The sequence below is a fragment of the Magnolia sinica genome, chromosome 17 (genome assembly GCF_029962835.1).
Source record: "Magnolia sinica isolate HGM2019 chromosome 17, MsV1, whole genome shotgun sequence".
Taxonomy (NCBI): domain Eukaryota; kingdom Viridiplantae; phylum Streptophyta; class Magnoliopsida; order Magnoliales; family Magnoliaceae; genus Magnolia; species Magnolia sinica.
Genome location: NC_080589.1, coordinates 25324025 through 25348879, shown reverse-complemented (window position 1 = coordinate 25348879; position 24855 = coordinate 25324025). Strand labels below are relative to the sequence as shown.

Here is a 24855-nt window from a genome sequence, read left to right as displayed (position 1 = left end):
CAATGGCTGCAGCACATGAGCTCTGCGAGACCCACCGTGTTGTGTGTATGACATCCACTTCATTCATCAGATGAGCCACACCATATGGGGAAAAATTCAGTTAGATCCATAAGTTAGATGGGCCACACCATGTCGAACAATGCAGATGGGAACGTCCACAATGGAAAATTTCCAGATGTATGTATCCCACTGCAAAGTGTATATCCCATTCCCATCTAACCCATTAATCAAGTGAAACTGCCCAGGACTAGGAACACAGACATTAGCCTGATATGGAGCTTAGATGAGAAACAACATGTGAATTTATAGGTTCTAGACGTGATTTTACTTTTATTTATCCATTCTAAGTTTTAAATTAGGCTTATATTTAGGATGTGTGGTCAACATGATGGGCTACACCTAATGAACAGAGTCAATTTTTATTTTTTATTTTTGAAATGTGAGAAGGCAAAGCAAAAGAAGAGAGACAAAGCTAACTACAAAAACTAAAATAAAGGAGAAACAAAAGAGCCCCCAAAGCTCAAGATCTAACCCACAGGAAATCAAGGAGCCCACTCCTTGATAAACTGAAAAACTTTACAAACAACCCCATTGATAGAACATTTCTTGTTATCAAAACAACAGCTATTCCTTTCTAACCAAATGACCTGGAGACAAGCGAGCAAGCTTGCATCTCTTTTTTCCAAGTTTTCTGCCACCCCCAATGTCCCAAGATCAAAGATGCCCATCTATAGAGTAAGGCACCACCCAAGCAACATGAACCTGCTGCAAGATTCCACTCCACACGTTCACAGAGGAGCAATGAAGCAGCAAGTGATTCACCGATTCCACATCGGCCAGGCATGAGAGATGGACATTAGGAATAACGAGACCTCTCTTCTGGAGTTTGTCCATACTGAGGATGCGATTCCTGCTGGCCAACCAAGCGAAGGAAGGTTGCCCTATGACCCGTACAACTAGGAGAATCTTGAACCTCAAGGGAGGAGAGGATGCCATAGAAGGATTTCATGCAAATACCCCAGACTTGTCGCAACTCCAGACGATTGAATCCTCTGCCCCAGGGTCCACCACAAAACCCTGCACACAAGAAAGGACAGCAATTAACTCCTCTATTTCCTCCAAATTTCTATGAAACAGGGGAGACTAGACCCCACTAGATACACTGATCGAGAAACAATCAACCACCAAGATGTCCAGAGCTGGACAAAGCCTGGTTAAGGCTAGGAAGGAGGATCCAAGGGGCCAGGCTCTGCACCAAGGGTCCAACCAAAATCTAATCCTTTCTCCATTCCCCACAGAAAAGGTAAGATTACGAAAAACCTTGGCAGCCACCTTGTCAATCTCCTTCCAAAGAGTGGAGGCCCTACATAGGGAGGATTTTTTAGTCCGCCATCCTCCCAGCTCCACACCATGTTTGGCCATGATAACGGATTTCCACAAACTGATCTCCTTGTAACCAAAACGCCAAGCCCACTTACCTAATAAGGCAGAATTAACCTAATCAAGATGTTTAATACCTGCCCCTCCCTTGAAGACCAGCTTACACGCCTCATTCCTTTTCAAAAGAGGAAAATTCCTAGTCTAAGATCCACCCTACCAAAGAAAATTTCTCCAGAGCCTGTCGATCTTAAGCAAAATTGTTTGAGGACAACAAAATAATGACTTGAAATAAAGAGGAAGGTTAGAAAGAGAAGCTTTTATCCAAGTAATTCTGCCACCCAAAGAAAGGAGGCTACTATTCCATAGGGACAATTTTCTCTCTATCCTTTCCAAAACCTTATCCCAAAGGTGTGGGGCAGGCTTACCAATATATAGCGGATGACACACGTATGTGGAAGGGAGGGAACCCACATGACAGCCAAAAACAAAGGCTAAAACAGCCACCTACTCCTTAGACATATGGATTCCAAAGAATTCGCTCTTGACGCGATTAATTTTCAAGCCAGAAACCACTTCAAACCAACAAACAGTCATGGTCAGGCAGTCTACCAACGAGTATGAAGGCTCATAGAAGAGAAGGGTATCATCAGCAAATTGCAAATGATTAATACAAATCCACGATAAAGGCCCACTTCCTGACCCCTAGACAGCATCCTACTCAAAGCTTTAGACACTATGGTAAACAAAAAAGGGGACAAAAGGTCCCCCTGCCTAAGACCCCAAGTGGACTTGAAAAGGCCAAAACGGGACCCATTGAAGATCACAGAAAACCTAGCAGAGGAAACATAGTTGTGGATCCAACCAATGTTCGAAATATCAGTATCGCATTACGTATCGCACCCTTGGGATACAGATACGTATTGGTTATCACACGGGATATATCGTTTTGTATCGGGTAATTTATCGCACTTTTTGGGAAACATGGGGAAACAATAGGGAAATGGTTGAATTTTTCAATGAAACTTCAAGGATTGTTAAAAAAGACCTTAATACACACTTTTAAATCATAACATCTCAAAAAAGAATTGCACATAATAGGTTTCCTTAGCGATGTCTGACTGAACTAATACAACTATATTCAAATTGAATGCATAACATTTAGGGTGTATGTGATGATCATTTCATCAAACACTCCTAAATACTACGAAATTAGTCTCAATTGACAGTTGGTTAAAGGGAATTTTCGAAAAAAAAAAAAATTATTTATAAAATGATTTTATTTTCCAAAATTTGGCGAGAACTTAACAAATCAGTAGATCAGCCCTCATTCATGCTTGATTTCATGTTTGGAGTGCAACATTGCAAGCAATTTGCGAGAAATTGGGGAAATTTCAAAATTTCCTCAATTTTCCCCAAATGGAACCACCTACACTCAAATTTCAAAATTAGACTGTATGTGATGATCATTTAATCAAATACTCCTAAATACTTCGAAATTAGTCTCAATTGACAGCTGGTAGAAGGAAATTTTCGGGGAAAAAAAAAAACACGGAGAACATGAAGAACCAATGGATATCGAAATCAAAGCTCCAACTCCATGATTTTTCATGCAAAACATGAAGAACCAATGGATTTGTAACCATTTGACACTGATTTAACATAATTTGAGCAAAAAAAAAAAATGATTAGAAATTGAAAATGCTCACCAAATCGAACATGTGGGATAAATCAGCACTACTTGTGCGTTTCATATCACACAGGTGGGATACAAGATATATCATGGGATATATCAGCCGAAATCATTGATATTTAAAACATTGGACCCAACCTCTCCATTTCTTACCAAACCCCAGATGGTCAAGCATATAATCCTAAAAATTCCAGTTAACGTGATCATAGGCTTTCTCCCAATCTAATTTACAAAGAACGCCTTGTTTGTCAGCACTATGGTATGAATCTAGACACTCTTAACCGAGCAGGGTATTGTATTCTTTATCCGCTTTTGTAGCCTTTTAATAAAATTGTCATTATCTCTCAAAAAAATAAAAATTAAAATGAGCGAGCAAGGCACAGTTCAATATCTGTCTCCTAGAGAAAAAAGCACTAGGGAAAGACCAGCAAGAAGCTCGCCAAGGCTATTCCACAGCATTGAGGACACTGCATCATGCGATGACCATCACCTCTCTTGATCCTCGAGAGGACTCGATCGAAAGGGGGTGTCCGATGGAGGACCTTGTGACCATCCTTCTCGACAAATCCGACCCAACCCGAACAGTACAAGTTGGCTCATCATTGGTTCCAGCTTTGTGGAACGAGATCGTGGATCTCCTCCGACGATACACCGACGTATTCGCCTGGTCCCATCGGGACATGCCCGGCATCAGTCCAAAAGTAACAGTTCACAAACTAAATGTCGACCCCGACCACCGACCAGTAAAACAGAAACGGCAAGCGTTCGAGGCAGAACGGTACGCCATCATCTATGAAGAGGTCAGCAAACTCCTTGAAGCAGGATTCATTGAAGAAATCTACTATCTGGACTGGATCGCCAACGTCTTTTTGGTAAAGAAGTCTAATGGCAAGTAGCGGGTCAATGTAGATTACACCAACCTGAACAAAACCTGCCCTAATGACAGCTTTCCCCTCCTGCAGATCGACCAGTTGGTCGACTGCACTGTTGGGCACGAGCTCCTAAACTTCATGGACGCTTGCTCAAGATATAATCAGATCGAGATGCATCCATACGACAAGCAGAAAACAACCTTTGTCATAAACAAAGGACTCTATTATTACAAGGTCATGCCCTTCGGGCTGAAGAACGTTGAAGCGATATACCAGCGACTCATCAAAAGAATGTTCGCTCAGCAAATCGGACGATACATGGAGATCTACGTCGACGACATGCTCGTCAAGAGCGTCAAAGCTCCAGACCACATCGCTGACCTTGAGGAGATGTTCACAATACAGCGAAAATACCAAACGAAGCTAAACCCGAGCAAATGCGCCTTCGGCGTCAGCCAAATGGGGATCGAGGCGAATCCCGACAAGATCCGAGCTCTACTGGACATGAGCTCGCCCAAGACAACAAAGGAAATCTAGTGCCTCGCGGGAAGAGTGACCGCCCTAAAACAGTTCGTCTCCCGAGCCACCAACAAGTGCCTGCCCTTCTTCAAACAGTTAAAAGGAAAGCAGATGGAGTGGACCAAGGATTGCGAGCTCGCCTTCCAAGAGCTAAAACAGTACTTGAGTTCACCCCCGCTATTGTCAAAGCCCGAGCAAGGAGAGTCGCTGCTCTTATACTTGGTAGTCTCAATAGCAGCGATCAGCTCGGCCCTTGTCCGAAAGCAAGAAGGGAAACAGCTATCGGTGTACTATGTCAGCAAAGCCCTGATTCCCACCGAGACCAGGTATCCAAACCACGAGAAGCTCGCCTTGTCTTTGGTCATATAGTCCCGCCAACTTCGACCCTACTTCCAAGCCCATATCGTCATAGTCCCGACAAACCAACCTCTTCGCCAGGTACTTCAAAACCTGAACCGTCAGGAAGACTTACAAAATGGGCGACCGAACTCAGCGAGTTTGACATTAAGTACGAGCCACGAACCACCATCAAAGGCTAAGCAGCAGATGACTTCATTGTCGAGTTCACCTGTGCCCAGAGTCCGGGAGTCAGTACGAACATAGAAATCGATCAACCTACAAAACTGGTGGAAGAGCAAGACCTGCCAACCTAGATATTATATGTCGACAGTTCATCCAATTTTAAAGGAAGCGGGGATGGAGTGGTCCTAGAGGCTCGCGATCAGACTTGCACACAATATGCCTTGAGATTTGAATTCCAAACGTTGAACAATGGAGCGGAATACGAAGCACTGCTCGCCGAACTTAGGTTAGCGGCAGCAATGGGAGCTCAGAACTTGATAGTCCGCAGTGATTCACAGCTTGTCGTCAACCAAATAGCCAACGAATACCAGGCAAAGGAGCAAAGAATGATCACTTATCTACAAAAGGCCCAAGAATTCATCAGCAAGTTCCCCAAGTGCAACATCAACCTAATCCCTAGGTCGAAAAATTCCAAAGGGGATAACCCGGCAAAACTGGCTATAGCGGCCGCAGACGACATCCTAAAGGCTATCCCGATCGAGTTCCTAGTCGAGCCGAGCATTAGCAAATTTGACCTAGGAACAGTCCTCCCCATAAACTCAACACCGAGCTGGATGGACCCAATAGTCAGCTACCTTCAGGAAGGAAAGTTGCCCGAAGACCGACTCAAAGCATGCAAGCTCCAATCCGGGTCGGCTCGGTATACCATGGTCGAGGATACTTGTATAAAAGGGATTCTCTATGCCCGACCTTAGATGCCTCGGACCAGAAGAAGTCGAGTACGTCCTGAGAGAAATACATTAAGGAATCTACGGCAACCATTTCAGTAGTCACGCCCTTGCCCACAAAGCCATCCAACAAGGGTACTTCTAGCTAACCATCCGAAAGGACGCCAAGCAGTACACCCAGAGATGCGACAAATGCCAAAGGTTCGTAGCAGTACCCCATCAGCCACCTAAGCAGCTGACCCTTATGACCGGACCATGACCATTTGCCCAATGGGGGATAGACATTATCGGAACCTTGCCGACCGGTAAAGGCCAGACAAAATTTGCAGTCGTTGCGGTTAACTAATTCACCAAGTGGGCCGAGGCCGAGCCCCTAGTCAAGATTACCGAGCAAAAATTACCGACTTCGTCTGGAGAAGCATCATATGTCAGTATGGAATCCCACACACAATCGTCACGAACAACAGGAAGCAGTTCGACAACGACCGATTCCAAGGAATGTGCGAGAACCTCAGAATATGAAACGTCTACTCATCACCTCGGCACCACCAAAGCTAACGGTCAAGTCGAGGCGGTCAATAAGATCATCAAGAACCACCTCCAAGCTCGACAAATAGTCAACCTACGGGGTCATTCTACATGTCTACAATTCAGATTTTTCAATAAATTTTCCAAAGTTGAAAAAATTTGCATTCTACTCATTATCTACAATGGTTTGATCTACATAGCCCGCCGAGGATTTCCTTTTTAAAAAAACAAGGAAAACTATCCTCCCACCAATCCGACCCTTGAAGAAGAGGTCGGACCATTAATCGATTCCTCTACACGACCTACTACGGCCTTCTCTTATTGCAAGAGAGGAACAGTCCTAACCAATCACCTAACCTTGAAAGAAGAGGTCGAACCACTAATTAACAACACTACTCGAATCACGCGACCTACAAACGAGGGGCCCCCCTTTTAAAGAAAGTGCCCCCCCTAAAAGCCAACTACTCGACCTTCTATAAGGGGATCATCGCGACTGGGCCTACCTGCTAACTAACGATAAACTGACCTGACAAGTCTACTTAGAAAATCCCATGGAGAGGAAAGAGGAAGGCCGATCTTCAGGAAAGGTCTCCGGCCTTGGGCTCGACAGGAGCCGGGTCGTCAGCAACAAGAGCAATGACCTCAACAGCAGGAGCAGGAGTCTCGGCTACCTCCTTGGCTAAACCATCAAGATCGATACCTGGGTACTTCAACTTGACCAGGTCTTCGCACCGAGCGTAGCCCATGTCGAAGCACTCTTCGAGCTCCTCAACTCGCTCCTTGGAGGCCTTAAAGGCTTCTACCGCTGCTGACTGTACCCCAGGGATAAAAGCTTCGACCTCAACCAGCCAAGCTGAGGCCTCCGCCGACCTAGAAGCTGCCTCCAAGAGAGCGGCCTCTGCCCTCAGCTTCTCGACCTCTAACCTCAGCTTCTCAATCTCTAGGGAGGAGAAGCACAGTCCCATGTCCTCCAACGTAGACTGCCTCAAAGCGCTCTCATGAAGGGCCTCATCCAACTGAGCCCTCAAGATCCTCCGGTCTTGCCCCAGAACTTGCAAAGCCCCTCGCAGAGCTTCCGACTGGGCCATGGCCACATCCCTATCACTCGCGACGACCTTGAACTAAGAGGTCTGCGCCCAGAGGTTGGCCTCCAATTCTCGTAATCTCAGTCGACATCCCGAAAGGTCAAACGAGTAGCCAGGAGAGTAGGAGTCGCCTGAAAACAAAGACGAGATCAAGAAACTATGGAGAAAAGAGAAAAATAGTCGAGGAACAATTCAGCAACCTACCTTCAGAAGGGAGATCGACACCTCCTGTAACACATCCATTGGATGAAGGGTCGATCTCATCCACATGGCGAGATGCCCATTCCGCAAACTTCGCCAAAGGGCCCAGTTCGAAGGTCGACCCACTGCCTTTGGCCTCATGAGCAAGAGGAGCTCCAATGTCATGAGCGGAATGAGCTCCTCCCTCGGCCTCATTAGCAGCAGAAGCTACCCCCTCAGCTTCATGAGCGAGAGCCACCCTCTCGACCCCATTGGCGGAAGGGCCCCCTTCATGAGCACGCTTCGGCTCGGGGACAGCAATAGCAGCAGAGGCCGCCTCGCCCGTGGTAACCTCGAGCTGCTCAGCAGGGGCCGGGATCCCAGGCGGAGGATTGACCGCAACCCCACCATGCGCCTTGCCCCGACGAGGAGCACCCTCTTTCACTACTCTCCTGACCCGCTCCACCTCGGTCGAGGAAAGCAGCTTCATCTTCTTTGGGGAGCGGGGGTTCCCAGACATGTCTGCAAAAAGAACCAAGCAAAAGTTCGAGAAGTATATCACACCTGACGGCCTGGAAGCAACCTTGGAGATACCAGCTAGAAGAGAGACTTAGTGATCAGCTTCTTCCAACTCCTCTGGCCGAGCTTTAACAACCTTGCACGAGCAACACGCTGAAGTTGCGATGGGGAGAGCTCAGGCTGTACGCGAGGAAGGCTCGCTGCACAAAAAAGGGAGATTAGCATATAGGCACAAATTATGGCCGACCTAGTTCGATTCAATAATTCCCGACCTGGAGTCATAAATTCAACGGGGACACCGATCACTGGGTCTACCCACTCCCCCGACACGGAGAACCACTTATCTTCCCACCCTTTATTGGAAGAAGGGTTGTCGGTGATGAGAGCCTGGCCTTGATTAGCCCAAGCAGAAAAGTAATACCATCCCAGGTTCGCAAGATTAACTTTCACCCTATACAAGTACAGGAACTCATCCACAGAGAGCTAGGGGTGACCGAGCTGCAACCAAAGAACGCAAGTCCCAACCAGTGCCCTCTAGGCATTCGAGATCAATTGACCTGGGGCGAGCCTCAGAGCGACGATGACCCTCTGAACTACAGGATGCAAGGGTAGCCGAAGACCACATTATAAAGCTACAATGTAAACAGCTAGCTCGCCCTCGCGAGGCTGGCCTGGCACCTCCCCTACCTCAGGCACCCAAAGTACTATCAACTTGGGGATCTGATAATCCCTCCTTACCCGGGCCAGGTCAGCACTCATCATGGTAGACCCGAAGACACCGAGTCACCGACCTCCCAGGACTCGGCTATTGAGCCTTCTGGTCTTGGCCGAGCTCTCCTCACTGATCCCTTGGAACTCCATCTCTTCGCCTCCTAGCGCCGGAGAGGAAGGAGCAGGCCTGTTCATCCGGGAGTCCTCAATGGTATGGTAGGAGTCATTGTGGAAAGCTCCCGACACCGACCACTAATCAAACATGCCCGACGTCCCAAACAAGTCAAAACAGAAAAAGAAATGCAATACAAGCCGGAAAAAGGGCAAATATGAGCCGAAGAAGGGAATATAGCCGGAAAAAGGGAAAATAAAGGGATTCCGACTTACCAGAAATCACCTAGTCCGGTGGAGAGCAAAACGGCAAAGTAAAATGAGGAGCCAGGCATTCCTTCCCCTCTTTATACTCATGCCCAGCCCGGCGCATTTATGACTACCAATCAATGCTCCAGCTCGAGAAGCTGCAAAAGCTGCAGCGTCACACGAAAGCGTCCCCAGCGAACCACGTGGCGATCCCCCGATTCATGAACGAGCTCAAGCACCAAGCCACGGACAGTTGTCACCCAACCACACATCTAAAAACCAAACGACGTCGTCACTCACGCTGCCTTTGAGATACTCGACCATCATTGCCTGATCTGCCTCAGTTCCCACACTCACCGCCCTCCCATCATTTGTCATGACAACGAGATGGTCCAACCCCTCGATCTTCCGACCTACTCGACACCAGGCATAAGTCAGTCCACAATAACTTGCTTCCCGAGCATTTAAAAACGCTCGGAAGCAAGGGGGGCTACTGTTATGGGTAAAAATGGACTGACCAGACTAAGGCAAGATGAGAGCACAAACTTAAAGAGGCTTGTTAAATCATGATTCACTCAACCTCAAAGTTGACCTGGATTTAACCAGACTCAACTATAGACTCAACTCGAACAGACCGTGACTTCGACTTCGGTCTGTCCGACCTCAACCTCGGTCTGCCCGACCTCGACCTCTACTTTAGCCTGTCTGAGTTTGAGGTCAATCTCAACCTTAGGCCCTGACCTAGTTGATCGTCCACCGCCTGGGAATCTACTAGAAGATCATCCTCTGGATTTTCACTGAGAATCTCAAAGGAACAATCGCGCATCCTCATAATCAAAATCCTAGTATAAGACGGTATCGGGTGGCGAATTCATTGCCATACCCGACACCGCCACCAAAGGACCTATATATATGTGCCCCTCCTACAAAGAAAGGTACGCGCAACGCAACTTACGCTTAAAAACCTTACGTCCTACTAGACCTAGCTTGCCTGTCTGACTTTGGCATCGGAGGGTCCCCTCAGCAGCCAGGGTCTCCATCTTTGTCTCGTCTTGCAGGTCTCGAGCGGTTTAAGGAAGACAACCAGATTTCTGCATCAACAACAACCACGGGGAATTTCTCTGTCGTTCCGCAATAGTGTTTACGATTGTTCGGGTCGTCCTTAACGGGAAAGGCATTTAGATGGTATTTAGCCCTGGCTCCTGAATCTATACGTACATGGAATCAAATGCAAGACATCTTTATGGCAAAGTTTTTTTCATCTGATAGAGACGTTAGCCTGACCGAATTAGCTCATGTCCGACAAAGAGAAGGCAAACCGGTTGAGAAGTTCATCGATCGATGGAAGACCCTAGGAGCGTCATGCCGACAACTCCCGTGAGAGTCGGAACAAGGTAAATGTGTTTGGGTTCTATAGAGTCGAGGGTAGCATTTGGTTTAACGAGCACTGATATATGAACTTTTCGTGATCTCACTACTAAAGCCCATGCTCTTGAAATCATGGCTAGAAGAATGCCTACCTTTCAAACGAAGGCGACATGTCAAGGCTCCAACAAGATGTCAGTAAATGTCACTAATAAACGAAAAAACAGAGAAGATTCCTGAAACAAACAAAGAGATAGCAGAAGAGAAAGCGGAAACAATTATACAAGCAGAGCGATAGATAAACAGCCTAGATGATATGATGACCATGAGGGGTATGCATTTGCAAAAGAAGATGTAGTCCCCATGACGAGGTATGCATTTGCGAAACCGCAGGGACGATTGAGTTACCCCAACCAAAACACCCCAAGTAGGTGAGAAAAACAAAGGAAAAGAATTATTATCATTATTATCGTATGCTCGACCATCCAACTGAAAACTGCTATACTATCAAAAACATACTCCAGAAGATGGTTGACAGAAGTGAAATTGTGATAGAGAAGGACGACATGCGAGCTAAGAAGGCTATGGCAAACACAATGTCTGTGTGGAATATATTTAACATGGCACCTTTCACCCTCCTTCCAAAAGTACTCGATTCAGAGGTCGAGAGTGGAAGAACGAAGCCGAATGAAAATTAGCAGGTAGCCCATAAGGAAAGAAATGAAGATTCAGAAGAAGAAAGACCGATGAAAGATCTTCCTAAAGAAATCGTGATTCCAGTGATTTATACTTAGTAGAACAGTTTCATGTGATTCCGAGTACGTCAGACGGAGCATTCGTTGTGATTCCAGTGAGAGATTCTGAGTGGAATAGTTAGGCGGATCCTTAACAGGCCTGGCTAGATTTTGGTTCAAGTCAGGAGTACTGGAAGGAATCACTAGTTGGAAATAGGCTTGTATTTATTCCTGCTCTGATTCTTCGTGCCGAGAAGAGTTGTGCCGTTGAGAGAATTGTTAACTGCTCATAAAAGCTGTTGGAATAATTTGAAACTCAAGTGGCAGAATCATGTGCAAAAAGTGTGAAGTTGTACGATGAGGCATGATACGAGCCTCACACGCTCTTCAGCCTTATGAAGGAAGGGGCAACTGTGGGGCCAACCCCTAGTAATGCGCCGCCTGCAGTACATTTCTTCAGTGAGTCACATGCAAGGCAAGTACAACAATTACTAACTTCATTAGCATCTCAGCCATTTGAGACAATGAAGTCCGCAAAAATGTGACGAATTCTGGAATTCCCAAAGTTTATGTTGTATGGAGAGGAAACACAGTCACCATTTGAACACCTAATAGCTTATGAGAACGCAGCCCACTTCAGAGGAAGCGTCTCAGAGAATTATCTGTTAAGGATTTTCACATACTCGTTGGCAATATCAAGTAAAGTGATGGCTTAGTATTTGGCCTTGCTGGCAAGAGTCTTTCAATCATGGGAGGAAATGAAGGAAGCCTTCGTTTTGCAATTTTACAAGTTTAACACTCGAATTCTGAAAACCGAATTGAGACAAACTATTCAATATCCCGAAAAAGACATGATAGATTTTATTCGATGATGATGGAATGTACGTTCATGTTACCTCTCATTGCCTATATCAGAAGGAGCTATGGTGAAAGAATATGTCCAAGCGAACGTCCTCAAACACGAGCTATTCCCAAGGAACATAGAGTTGCCAAATACTCTTCAGAATTTGTTAAAGGTGTTGGTAAGGCAATTCCATGAGGATTGTTATAAGGCTACTATAAAGCCAGTAAAAGAGTTAGTTGGCTCTCCCGTGAAAAGCTAAGGAGATGGTTGTAGTAACTTTGCGCTTGGGAAAGAAGATAGCGAGTCCTTAGAGAAAGCATGGCCCAACAACATCATGAGGAGCTTCGGAAAGCTCCCAAGTAAAGGAACCCCTGTGTAATGAAAGAAATAAGACAGATAAAATATTACACAATGAGATGTCGCCAGCCTCAGGAGTGACTTGTGATGTCATCAATCACCTAAAAAGGGTCCCTGCCCGATTAAGCATATATGGCGCTTTGCACTTGTCCAAGGACTTCCGACAAACGTTAATTCAAGCTTTGTTAGATGACAAAGTAAGAGAAGCACTACTAGCCGAGTGGAAAACACAGAAGCTAGAAAAGACGACGGTACGCGTTGGAATGCCATATCTGAAAAGACAGAGGCGGCCGACTGCATGTCTGTTATTACATTTCCTAATGAAGACTTAATTTTGGGCAAGAAAGAGCACAACTGACCACTTATGGTTACCAGCTACATTTGTGAGAAGCAAGTCAAGCGTATAATGTTGGACAATGGTTCTGCAATAAATCTCCCACCACTAAGTACACTCACTAAATTGGGATATCGACGTTCTCACTTGCATGCAGTGTTTTAAATATCGACGATATCGACCGATATATCCCACGAAATATTTTGTATCCCACATATGCGATGCGAAACGCACAAGTAGTGGGATATATCCCCCATGTTCGATCCAATGAGCATTTTTTTTTTAAATTTTCAATTATTTTTCTATAAATCATGTTAAATCAGTGTCAAATTGTTACAAACCCATGATTTTTCATGTTTTGTATGAAAAATCATGGATTGGGAGCTTCGATTTCGAGATTTGGAGGAGAAGGACCAAGTTGCAGAAAATTGAAAGACAATCAAAATCAAACATATATGTAACCTAATCTAGTGATTCTTCTTTTGCTTTTGAATGTATTGCTTGTGTTTCCAAATGTCTTCTTACATTTATAAATTATATGAATAGACTTTTAATTTATTTGCATCAATTCAGTTAGATAATGCATAAATTAGGACCCCATACAAAGAAAACCTATTATGTGCACTTGTTTTTTGTAATGTTTTGATTTGTAAGTGTGTATTTATGTCTTTTTTAACAATCACTAAAATTTCATTGAAAAAATCGATCAATTTTCAATGTCTCCCCATGTTTCCAACAATAGCGATACATTACGCGATACAACCGATATATCCCATGCGATAACCAATACGTATCCATATCCCAAGAGTGCGATACGTAACGCGATACCAATATTTCGAACACTGCTTGCATGCAAGTGAAATGATGATCCAATGGTTTAACCAAGGCAGCTAGAAAGCATTGGGAATGATCAAATTAATGTTGGAAATCGAAAATCTCGTTACAAAGGTTGTACGCCATGTAATTGATGCGGTAACAACCTACAATTTGATTCTTAAACGACCCTAGATGCAAAAATATGGCATCGTTTCTTCCATGCTACATCGGTGTTTCAAATATTGCCAAAACAATATTCAACACAGAGTCGTGGCCAATACGAAGCCATACATAGTAACAGAATCATTTTTCGCATATGCACAGCATTATGATGAATTTGCTAAAGAAGAGGGGAAAAGGGTGAGTGAGAAAGGCTCGAAATCAGATGATCATAAGTCTTCAATGGTAGAAAGGGAGGCTTCGCGGGCCAAACTGGCAGGAAAAGAAGAAACAAAACAGCATTTTGTTTTCCTAACAAAATGGCTACTCTGCTGGGGAAAACCTCCCTTGATAATGTTGTCACTAGAACAAATGGAAATTCTGCAAGCAAACTATACGATACCCGTGCCGCAACTGAAAAGAGTCAAACCATTCCCAGTTGTACCTTATAGATTCTATGTATAGCCAAACTCCAATAATCTGGGGTCGATAGTATTCTATTCGTTGCCAGATAAGGAAGTCGTGGATAAAGACGGTGAGAAGATGAACAATGAAATGCTTTCACCGGAAGACCTAAAAAGATATAGCCCAGCAAGTCGAAAAATCATGCAAGAGATGAGATTCGATTGTGATGAACTGACGAGGTTGAACAATGGCAAGGGTATACAAGTCTCGATTGGTGTTTATGAAAAGAAATGAGAAAACGTTTGTGGGTTGGGGGCATCCCCTACAGTTGCGCAAGTGAGCATGATTAACACATTCCAAGTGACTGGTATGAGGGAATCAGATGAGGAGACAGATAAAAATGACGGAAAGTAGATAAATCAGCCGGAATAACGCTAACGCAGATAGAAGACGGGGGGCCAGCCCACCGCCAATGAATTACAAGAAATAAATCTAGGGACAGATGAAGAACCTCAGAATACGTTCACAAGTGCCAGTCTGCCAAATGAAGTAAACCGGTATGTTGAATTGTTGAAAGAAAATAAAGACGTGCTTGTCTGGACATATGTAGAAATGCCTAGTTTGGAACCAAAAATAGCGATACACCGGCTTAACATCTCCAAGGAGAAAAAACCATTTAAGCAAAGCTCAGCAACGCTTCTACCCAAATTTGGTTCTGGGAATCGGGAAAGAACTAAATTTATTAAAGTGGGCTTCGTTAGAGAAGTGAAGTATCCCAAGTGGATCTCTAATATAGTCCATGTTAAGAAAAAGAGTGGGCAGATAAGGGTATGTGTCGATTTCAGGGATCTTAATGAAGCATGCCCAAAAGACGACTTCCCACTGCCTATCGCAGAATTATTGATCGACAATACGACGAAATATGTAGTCATGACTCATGTCCTTCATGGACAGATATTCCGGATATAATCAAATACGCATGGCACTAGAAGATGAGGAGGCCACGGGCCCACAGCATTCCGAACAACCTTGGGAATATACTATTACAAGGTCATGCCATTTGGGCTCAAGATCGTCTGGGCGACATACCAGAGAGCAATGCAAAACATCTTTCACGATGTGATGCATAAACATGTTGAATGTTACGTCGACGATTTGGTAATGCGATCCTATAGCCATACGGAACATCAAGAGCATTTGTTGTCAGTCTTCCACATACTAAGAAGAAAGCAGTGAAAATATAGCACTTGTTGTCAGTCTTCGAGGAATTTACCAATTACTATTCCTAACAGGCCCCATAGGGCACTGAGACGAGAGGACCCACAGCCATCACTTCCAATGTCAGAGCTGAGACAGGAGGCTAGAAACAGCCATTAATATGACCTACGGCATTTCTTGTCCACGAATGAAAGGTAGGAGATCCTTCCCAAAGTACCATTATTTTCAGAGTCGCCTTCCCTACGGAAACCTTCACCTCAAATGGCACTGTGTTTGCATTCCCAACACGGATGAGGAGCCTCACCACTCAAAGCTCTTCCCATCTCTTAGAAGACTCCTCGAATGACCTTAATCTCACCAATGCAGGAGCCCAGAGCACGAAAAAACTCGAAGGACCAAAGTTCTAGGGGGACTCCTGGAAAATGGAACCAGACGTTCGAAAACCCAAATGGAGACCAATCCTACCATTTAACAATGGAGTCCACCAGCCCAACTCAGTGGATTTGACTTGTGTCGATGATTTTATCTAAGTCCTCCAACTCCCGCAGGGAAACCCAAACAGAACGATGATCAGGGTAGCGCAGGAGGAAATTGTTTGACCCTAAATTACAGTAAAAGCCAAATTAGATCACGACGTCCTATAACGAAAAGCCAAGTTTCAAGCTAACCACCAGGCTCCATTGTAACCCCTACAAGGCTTTGGACACAACAGACGAAGAGAATGATCTCTGGAACAGAGAACTCTAATATGGACACCGAGGGGGCAGCAAAAAATGATTGAATCTGACTAGGAAAAGGGTTTGAAGGATCCCTAATTGACACCGTAAAGGGCAACTTCCCAAAACGGCATTATTAAAAAATCTCAAAGACCAACTAGCTTCCGTCACCTCCTGGAATAGCAGATTGATGTAGAGCGGGTCGCAGACACTTTCATGACAAAGATGGACCAGAGAAGGCCTCCGTCAAAACCTTAAATTAGTCGTATCTCGCAAACCGGGATGAGTTTTTTGACATATTATATATGATTTTGGGGTAGGAGGATCTACTTAAGCCAACCAACCCCGGTACACCAGGTTGCCCACACCAAATTTGTGAGATTCCATCGGTTGACTGTCAAAAGTCCTTTTTAGTCTCGTTTTTACTATAAAATATAAATAGTAAGTTTTAGTTCGAGTATAACTTATGATGCTTTGAGTTGTAGAAGTCATACATAACATGAAAAGGGCTTAGAAAGGCTTGGATAATAACGTGGTTGGGCCAAATTGGACACTTCTATTTTTGGCTGAAAACCACAACTTCCAATAGGAATCGAGGTTGATTATAAATAGCAAGTTTACTATTTATAGTAAGTCACATTTTTAAGGTGTTTGAGTTGGAGTCTTAAGTCTAAAACTCTGTCCTAGGTTTGAGTTCCTTATTTAAAGAGTTGTAATTTCATTTTTTATCATCAATCAAGTTATTTCGGATTTATTAGGAATTATTCATGCTTTTATCCCTCGTGGATTCGAGGAAGCTCTGTGAGGAGCCCAGAGAGCTTCGTGGTTTCAGAGTAGTTATCCCCTGAGGAAGACAGTGATTGACCTCATCACATCCCTCCCTGTGCCACAAATATTCCAGGCCTGTCTAGGGTGTTCAAGGAACCCAAGCCACCATTATCAACTGGACATTGCTTACCTTTCCTGATCCTCTCCTTGTTTACCTCCGACAGACTGAATGATGGGGACATCTCGCGCACGCACGCCGCCTCACCTACGCACGTACGCACGGAGTAGGAGGGCCCCACTATCGATCTGTCTCGATGACGACGTCCAGGGAGGGCCTCCTACCTAGAAGACGAAGTTTGGTTCAAAAGATTAGGCCCGATAATCAAGAAAAGCCCATCATGGGATCTCATGATCGTGGTCCACTCATCGGATTGATTTCATATTTTAGGTTTTATTTATTGTTAGTATTTAGAACATTGTGAACGCTTTAGATTTCTCTATTTGGTTTTTATTTTAGTTTACTTCATCGTCAAGTAATAGGTTGCGCACATGATGCGAGTTTTGGGGTATAGGATTTTCCCTATAAATAGGCACCCCTTGTAGTTCTTTTGATTCATCGAAGTTAATAAAAAAAATTTTGCTTTATTTTTTCTGCTCTCTTCATGAGTTGTGGAAGAATTTAAAAGTGGGTGCGAAGCCCTCCCTTTTCGAAGGGCTAACTACCGTGGTGCGAAGCCACATCGATCTCGATTCACCCTCATCCTCCATCTTTTTTTTTTTCCATCTTCCTCCACAATCCGTACTTCGAATTCATCCTTTTGTTGCATCAGATTTCTTCATTACAGCAGGTTTCCAGATTTCGGCCCGCAGGCGAGCTGAAACTTCGGCGGAGCACCACGCACAAACCGTACATCAGATCGAGCTGAGATTTGGGAGTTTTGGAGACCATCCTTGGCCGACCAGGGCCAAGGTGGCCTTTTTCTAAATAGTGGGCCCCACACACGTGCGGCCAAGATCACACGCACGTCCGTCTGGGCCATTGTTGCTATCCACACGTGGGATCATCTTTTGGCTAAGGTTTTTATCCTCTCATAGCCGTTTTTTCATGAATCCTAGCCCTAGATTACGTTTTCACTAAGTTATTTGCCAATTTTCTTACCCTAGGGTTCCCCGAATTGGAATTTCTAAATCCCTTGGATTAGGGACTAATTACCATACATGCGTGGATGATTATTTCTTATCTTTGAGTATCGTTTAGTTCATAATTTTTATTGATCCAGCCCTATCATGTGTAGGCCTGGACCCGCATAGATTCCCCTTAATTGAATGTTTGAACTTTCATGTGGGATATGGAATTTGTGTAATTGTTTCTGAACTAACGTGATCTTAAGCCTAAAATCTCGCATATCATATTTAATTTTCATGTCCTGCATCAAATTTAGTACCAGAGCCTAGGGTTCTTGTAGGGGAATTCACCACATATTTAGGGTTTAGTTTGTTTGAGTCATTCATACATCCAGTCCATCATATATAGCTGCTAGAAAACCGTAGTCCCTGATATATATATATATACATATATATATATATATATATATATATATATATACATATATATATAGCTGAATTTTCGTAACGGTGTGTAGTCTCCTTCATATAGAGTCTCGTAGGGTCATTTAGTTTTTAGACACATATAGTCATCATAGAAAGTCCTTAGGTTGAGTTAGCCAGTGTATGCCCACACGTACGGGACATGGTTTTGGCTTACACCCTACACTAAACATGGAGTAACTGCTAGAGTCAATGAACAAGTTGTCCCAGCAAATCGAGTATTTGGGTAAGTGCTATGAACAATATATAGACCAACGTTTTGATCAATTTGATGTGCGCATTACCCAACTAGAGGCCTCCGCCAGGACAAATCCCAACATTGGGGTAGATGTCCAATCTCAGGCAGGTGGCCAGGAGGATAGACCAATGAATGGAGGTGGCCAAGGAATCAGTCATGGGCATGCACCCGTGCACCCACCCCAACAGGGGATCAAGACCACTATTTTGAGTGGCACAACACGTACGGCCTTGTGGCTAGAGAGAGTGCTCTAGAGGCTAGTATAGAGTTACCCACTGAGGCCATTCCGGTAGTAGATGAGTTTCGTGATGTATTTTCAGATGATCTACCGGATGAGTCTCCCCCTAGGAGGGATATATAGCACACCAGAACATGGGACACAGTAATACTTACAGCTAAGGTTGCGTTTAATAGTTCCGCCGATAGGTCCACAGGTCTCAGTCCTTATGAAGTCGTTACTGGTTATAAACCTGAGAAACTTATTGATCTTGTCCCTATGTCAGTCTCATAGGCCGTCAGATCCTGCAGAGTCTTTTGTGTATCACATTCATTCATGACATCAAGAAATCAGGCAGAAGATCACTATTAGTAATGAACATTACAAATTTTTTGCAGACCAGCATAAATGTTTCAAAGAATTCAATGTAAGGGACTCCGTGATGGTCCGCATCAGCCCCGAGCGGTACCCTCCGAGGGCCGTTCGTAAGTTACACGCGCGTAGCGCTGGACCCTTCAAAATTATAAAACGAAACGGTCTCAATGTGTATGAGGTAGATCTTCCACCTTCCATGGGAATTAGTTCCACATTCAATGTGGAGGATCTAGTTACATTTCAAGGGGCCATTGATGCATTGTCTAGCCTTTCGCCTAACCATCCTGATTCATCAGACCTTTCCATTGATCCATGGCCCCCTCCCAACCCATTTTCCCAGCCTCTACCTCCCATACCTACCCGTCCCAACCCATTTTCTCAGCATCTACCTCCCATATCTATTCTTCCTGACATTTCTTCTCAGTCACTCCCTCCTATACCTAACCTTCACACACCCAGAGAGGAAATAGAGGATATCCTAAACCATCAGATAGTTTTAACGTCAAACGACAAGTTTTAGAAGTACCTGGTCAAGTGGAAGTCATGCCCAGCTTCAGACAACACGTGGCTCACTATGGAGGAGCTCCAGAGACTTGATCTTGACGTCCTGGAGTGGTTCAGGAGTTTTATTTCGCCAGTAGCGAAATCTTCACAGTCGAGGAGAATTGATGGGGACATCTCGCGCATACGCGCACGCACGCCGCCTCACCTACGCACGTACGCATGGAGTAGGAGGGCCCCACCATCGATCTGTCTCGATGACGACGTCCAGGGAGGGCCTCCTACCTAGAAGACGAAGTTTGGTTCAAAAGATTGGGCCCGATAATCAAGAAAAGCCCATCATGGGATCTCATGATCGTGGCCCACTTGTCGGATTAATTTCATATTTTAGGTTTTGTTTATTGTTATTATTTAGAATATTGTGAATGCTTTAGATTTCTCTGTTTGGTTTTTATTTTAGTTTACTTCATCGCCAAGTAATAGGTTGCGCACATGGTGCGAGTTTTGGGGTATAGGATTTTCCCTATAAATAGGCACCCCTTGTAGTTCTTTTGATTCATTGAAGTTAATAAAAAAATTCCTGCTTTATTTTTCTGCTCTCTTCGTGAGTTGTGGAAGAATTCAAAAGTGGGTGCGAAGCCCTCCCTTTTCGAAGGGCTAACTACCGTGGTGCGAAGCCACATCGATCCCGATTCACCCCCATCCTCCGTCATCTTTTTTTTCTATCCTCCCCCACCATCCGTACTTTAAATTCGTCCTTTTGTTGCATCAGATTTCTTCATTACAGCAGGTTTCCAGATTTCGGCCCGCAGGCGAGCTGAAACTTCGGCGGAGCACCACGCACAAACCGTACATCGGATCGAGCTGAGATTTGGGGGTTTTGGAGACCATCCCTGGCCGACCAGGGCCAAGGTGGCCTTTTTCTAAATAGTGGGCCCCACACACGTGCGGCCGGGATCACACGCACGTCCATCTGGGCCATTGTTGCTATCCACATGCGGGATCGTCTTTTGGCTAAGGTTTTTATCCTCTCATAGCCGTTTTTTCATGAATCCTAGCCCTGGATTACGTTTTTCCTAAGTTATTTGCCAATTTTCTTACCCTAGGGTTCCCCGAATTGGAATTTCTGAATCCCTTGGATTAGGGACTGATTACCATGCATGCGTGGATGATTATTTCTTATCTTTGAGTATCGTTTGGTTCATAATTTTTATTGATCCAGCCCTATCATGTGTAGGCCTGGACCCGCATAGATTCCCCTTAATTGAATGTTTGGACTTTCATGTGGGATATGGAATTTGTGTAATTGTTTCTGAACTAACGTGATCTTAAGCCTGAAATCTCGCATATCATATTTAATTTTCATGTCCTGCATCACTGAAGCAAGTAACTTGAACTCTAATGGCTTTCCCTTCAAACTTCTGACCATTCAGACCTTCAATAGCTATGGGGGGTCTAAGTCCTTTTGCATCCTCACGAATGCAACCCTCTAATGGAAGAGGTCCCTTTAATCCTCAACATAGATAAGTTCATAACGTTGTCGAAGCAACCAAACACCCTACAGACTCCTTCCACTCTACAGGGAACCAATCTACAAAGAGGGTAGGGAGTTCCTTGATGGGAGCAAGACTACCCCTACTTCCCTTACCCTATGTTCTTTTCCTCCCTTTTTCCAACCAGAATTCAAGCTTCCTCCTCATTACCACAGGCGTCTGCATATGCCATAGCCGAGGGTTGAGAAGTAAGCACCTCACCTGGAGAAGAATCTTCGGTCTAAGTATCAGTTGTGTATTCCATTCTTCATAGGCCGCCTTCTTCTCTATTCCTAACAGCTATCACATGTCCCCTGTCGTGGGGCCCTTCAAGGAGTACCATGTCAACTCCCGCAGGCCCTCTGTTTGATCCATCCTTCTCAAGCACCATTTTCCATTGCCACCATCCCCTACGTTCAACTACTATCGTTCCTTCTCCGTTAAGGCCTTGGAGGAACACTCTGACTCTGTCATCATCTCGAATCTTACCTTCGATCATCAATCATTTATCCCTACAATCTCTTGCTTCTTGATCCTCTCTGGACTCTTTGGAAGCACACAAACACTCATCTCTAGCATCCATAACTCAGTCTCAAGCATTAAGGACGAGATAATTCAATGTCTTTGTTGCAATCTCTTTCCCATTTTAGCTTCCATTTTTTAGAAGCCACAATAGAGCAAGAACAGCATCATCACTTTCAACACATGCCCGTTGTCAACAAAATCCTTCTTGTGGACACGATTATGGTCAAATTCAGGACTCAACGGGTGATGCCCCATGAAGTGAAAGAGTTGGTGGCGGAACAAAGTCAATGTTAATAAAAATAAAATAAAGTTAAGGTGAATCTCTCTCTCTCTCTCTCTCTCTCTCTCTCTCTCTCTCTCAAAAGATTAATTTTAAAAACGGAAGAAAAATGGAAGAAATGAGGAGAAGAAAAAAAAGAGGTATGGAGAGGGCACTTGCTTTTCTATGATAAAACCCCATGTTTTCTTAGTTTATTTATAAACGTATGAAAAAGAGAATATAAATTGGAATTAAAAGAAGTGTGAGTTTTGGGAGAAAATATCATCTTTTAGGTGAGGAACATTCAATTAGAGACAGTGATCGCTGGTTTGCCAGAGGAGAGGATGTTGCCCACATAATTGCAAAGTCCTGCCTATTGACTTACTGGCCACGTTAGCAATAGCCTAGGAACAAGCAAAGAACCAGTTTGCCCCAATATAGGAGAAACTTTAAAAACAAAAATCGCTTCAAATTGAATGGTATGTGCCAAAAGTTGTTCTTCTCCTCTTTTTTTCTTCTTTCCCATCCACCATACATCATTGATAAAAGAGAAGAACATGCTCTTAAAATTTTCCCACATAATTTAATACAGAATGATGGCATATTTGTTTTTGTGGATAATAAGGGTGTTTCAGTACTAATCTTAAACAAGCTTTAGATCCAAAATTTTAGAAATTGTTTAAGATTGTAATCTTTTGTTTTAATGGGGGAAAATCAAGCTAGCATTTGCCAATCGAACTTCGAAGATAGTTATGACCACACTCATGTACAAAGAGCCCCCCTAAATGCCACATGTACCAACATGGCACATGGTGTGAGATCCCAGCTGTCCATCAGGTGAGTGCCATCATGTAGATTCCCTGACCCAAGAATCAGGCCTGTCTACTCATCAAGGGGGGCTAGTGCTCAAAACAGGTAGATGGCTGAAAAAACTGGTCCAAGCTTTTCTTAGCCATGCATTTGTTTCTCATATTGTGGCCAGTATTTCTAGTTTCGGGCCAGGTAATCAATCTATACAAGGGAACCAATCCAATGGATGGCTTGGATCTCATCTCCATGTGCCATATTGACACATCACATATGTAGTTGCATGTAGAATGCGTGTAGGGTTTTTTCCACACATTCATTTGATTTGCCAAGTTTATCCAAATCAGTGTTTAAGTTGTCGGCGATATTATCGAATTATCGCCAATAATTTTGTAGTCGCCAGCTCAACGAAACCCGAAACCACAAATATCGTTTCTCTTCCAGATATCAGCGAGATTTCGCCGATATTTTCAAATTTTCGACATTTTCATTGATTTTTGGTGATAAAAGCAAGTGAAGGTCCAGCGTATAAACTGGAAAATTAAAAAATAAATAAATAAAAGAAAAAAGAAAATACTTTTTTTTCCCTTTCGAATCTGTTTGAAAAAATCTTTTTCAGCACCTTGCAAGGAGTTTCAGCACAACATTTGTTCTAATAACCTAAAAAATCTTCGATTTCGAGGATTTCAAAGATTTCGGTGACTGGATAGCAATCTTGTTGGGATTTTCCGTCGAAAATTCCTCTACTTTATTGGAAAGAATCGCCGATTTTTGCATTTCCCTGGTGAAGATGCCTCCTAACATCCTTTTAGGGTTTGAAAAATAGTTGGGGTTTGTTCCCCACTTTCCCCTTTTGTTTACATCATCCAAACGCAACTGAAGTTGTGACTTTCAAAATGTGCAATGTGTCGTGTGTGTGATTCTGTGGGCCCACCTCAATGCACCCGCTGTACATCCAAGCCGTCCATTTGTTTTGCCATGTCACTTAATGGGATGGGTCGAAAAAAGAAGCAAATCCAGATCTCAGGTGGACCACATGGTAAAAAATAATGGTCACTAAGCACCCACTGTTAAAATTTTCTTAAGGTCCACCATCATGTTTATTTGCCATCTAAGCTGTTCATAAGGTCACATAAGACCTGGATGAAGGGGAAACATAAATATCAACTTGATCCAATACCTTTGTAGCCCACAAAAAGTTTTTAATGGTGAATGACCATTGTTTCTTGTGGTGTGGTCGGTGGTCCACCTGAGATTTAGATCTACTTCATTTTTCAGCCCATGCCTTAAAATAAGCTAGAAAAACAAGATGGACAGCGTAGATATACAACACATACGTTGAGGTGGGCCCCACTGCCATGCCGCATCTACTTCGCTAGTTCAAGGTCTACGCAAAGCCTACCGCAGGAACTTCCTTTACGGGGAAGCTAGTTCAGTGTCGTGGGGCCACCGTGATGTTGGTCACAAATCCACCCCATTCATCCGTTTTGCCCGATCATGTTAGGAAATGGGCCCAAAAATGAGGCATATCCAAAACTCAAGCGTGCCGTGTGACAGGAAAAAGTGGGTAAGGAAATGTCTACCGTTAAAACCTCCCCGGGCTCCACTGTAATGTTTATATGCCATCCAAACCATTAACGAGGTCATTCCTGTTGGGATGAACTGAAAACACTATAATATTAACCTGATCCAAAACTTTTGTGGCCCTACGAATGTTTCAATGGTGGACATTCAATCTCACTATTTTGTGTCGTGTGGCCCACTTGAGTTTTGGATTTGCCTCATTTTTTGTCCCATGTCCTAACATGATCTAGAAAAATAGAGGGATGGGGTGGATTTCTCACAAACATCATAGTAGGCCCCACCCAGCTTCCTGTGCTCTCACAAGCAATCCTCATCCCAGCTAATTCCCGCAGAATGTATTAATTTAAATTGCATAGGTGAGCAGCCCATGTCACAATTCCATGGACATTGATTGAACAA

The 24855-nt window shown here is 44.0% G+C and overlaps 1 protein-coding gene across 4 annotated transcripts in view; it reads right to left on the bottom strand.

The window, feature by feature from the left end:
- The window catches only part of LOC131231720 (SAC3 family protein B), a 56104-nt gene that overhangs the window by 20276 nt on the left and 10973 nt on the right, over positions 1-24855 (bottom strand). For 2 of the 4 annotated variants that reach the window (XM_058228017.1, XM_058228021.1), the window contains exon 3: positions 1018-1077. The exons of the other annotated variants lie outside the window; for them this stretch is intronic. In XM_058228017.1, the coding sequence (XP_058084000.1) occupies positions 1018-1077 (60 nt within the window). The remainder of the gene's footprint in view (positions 1-1017; positions 1078-24855) is intronic. 4 annotated transcript variants of the gene reach the window in all.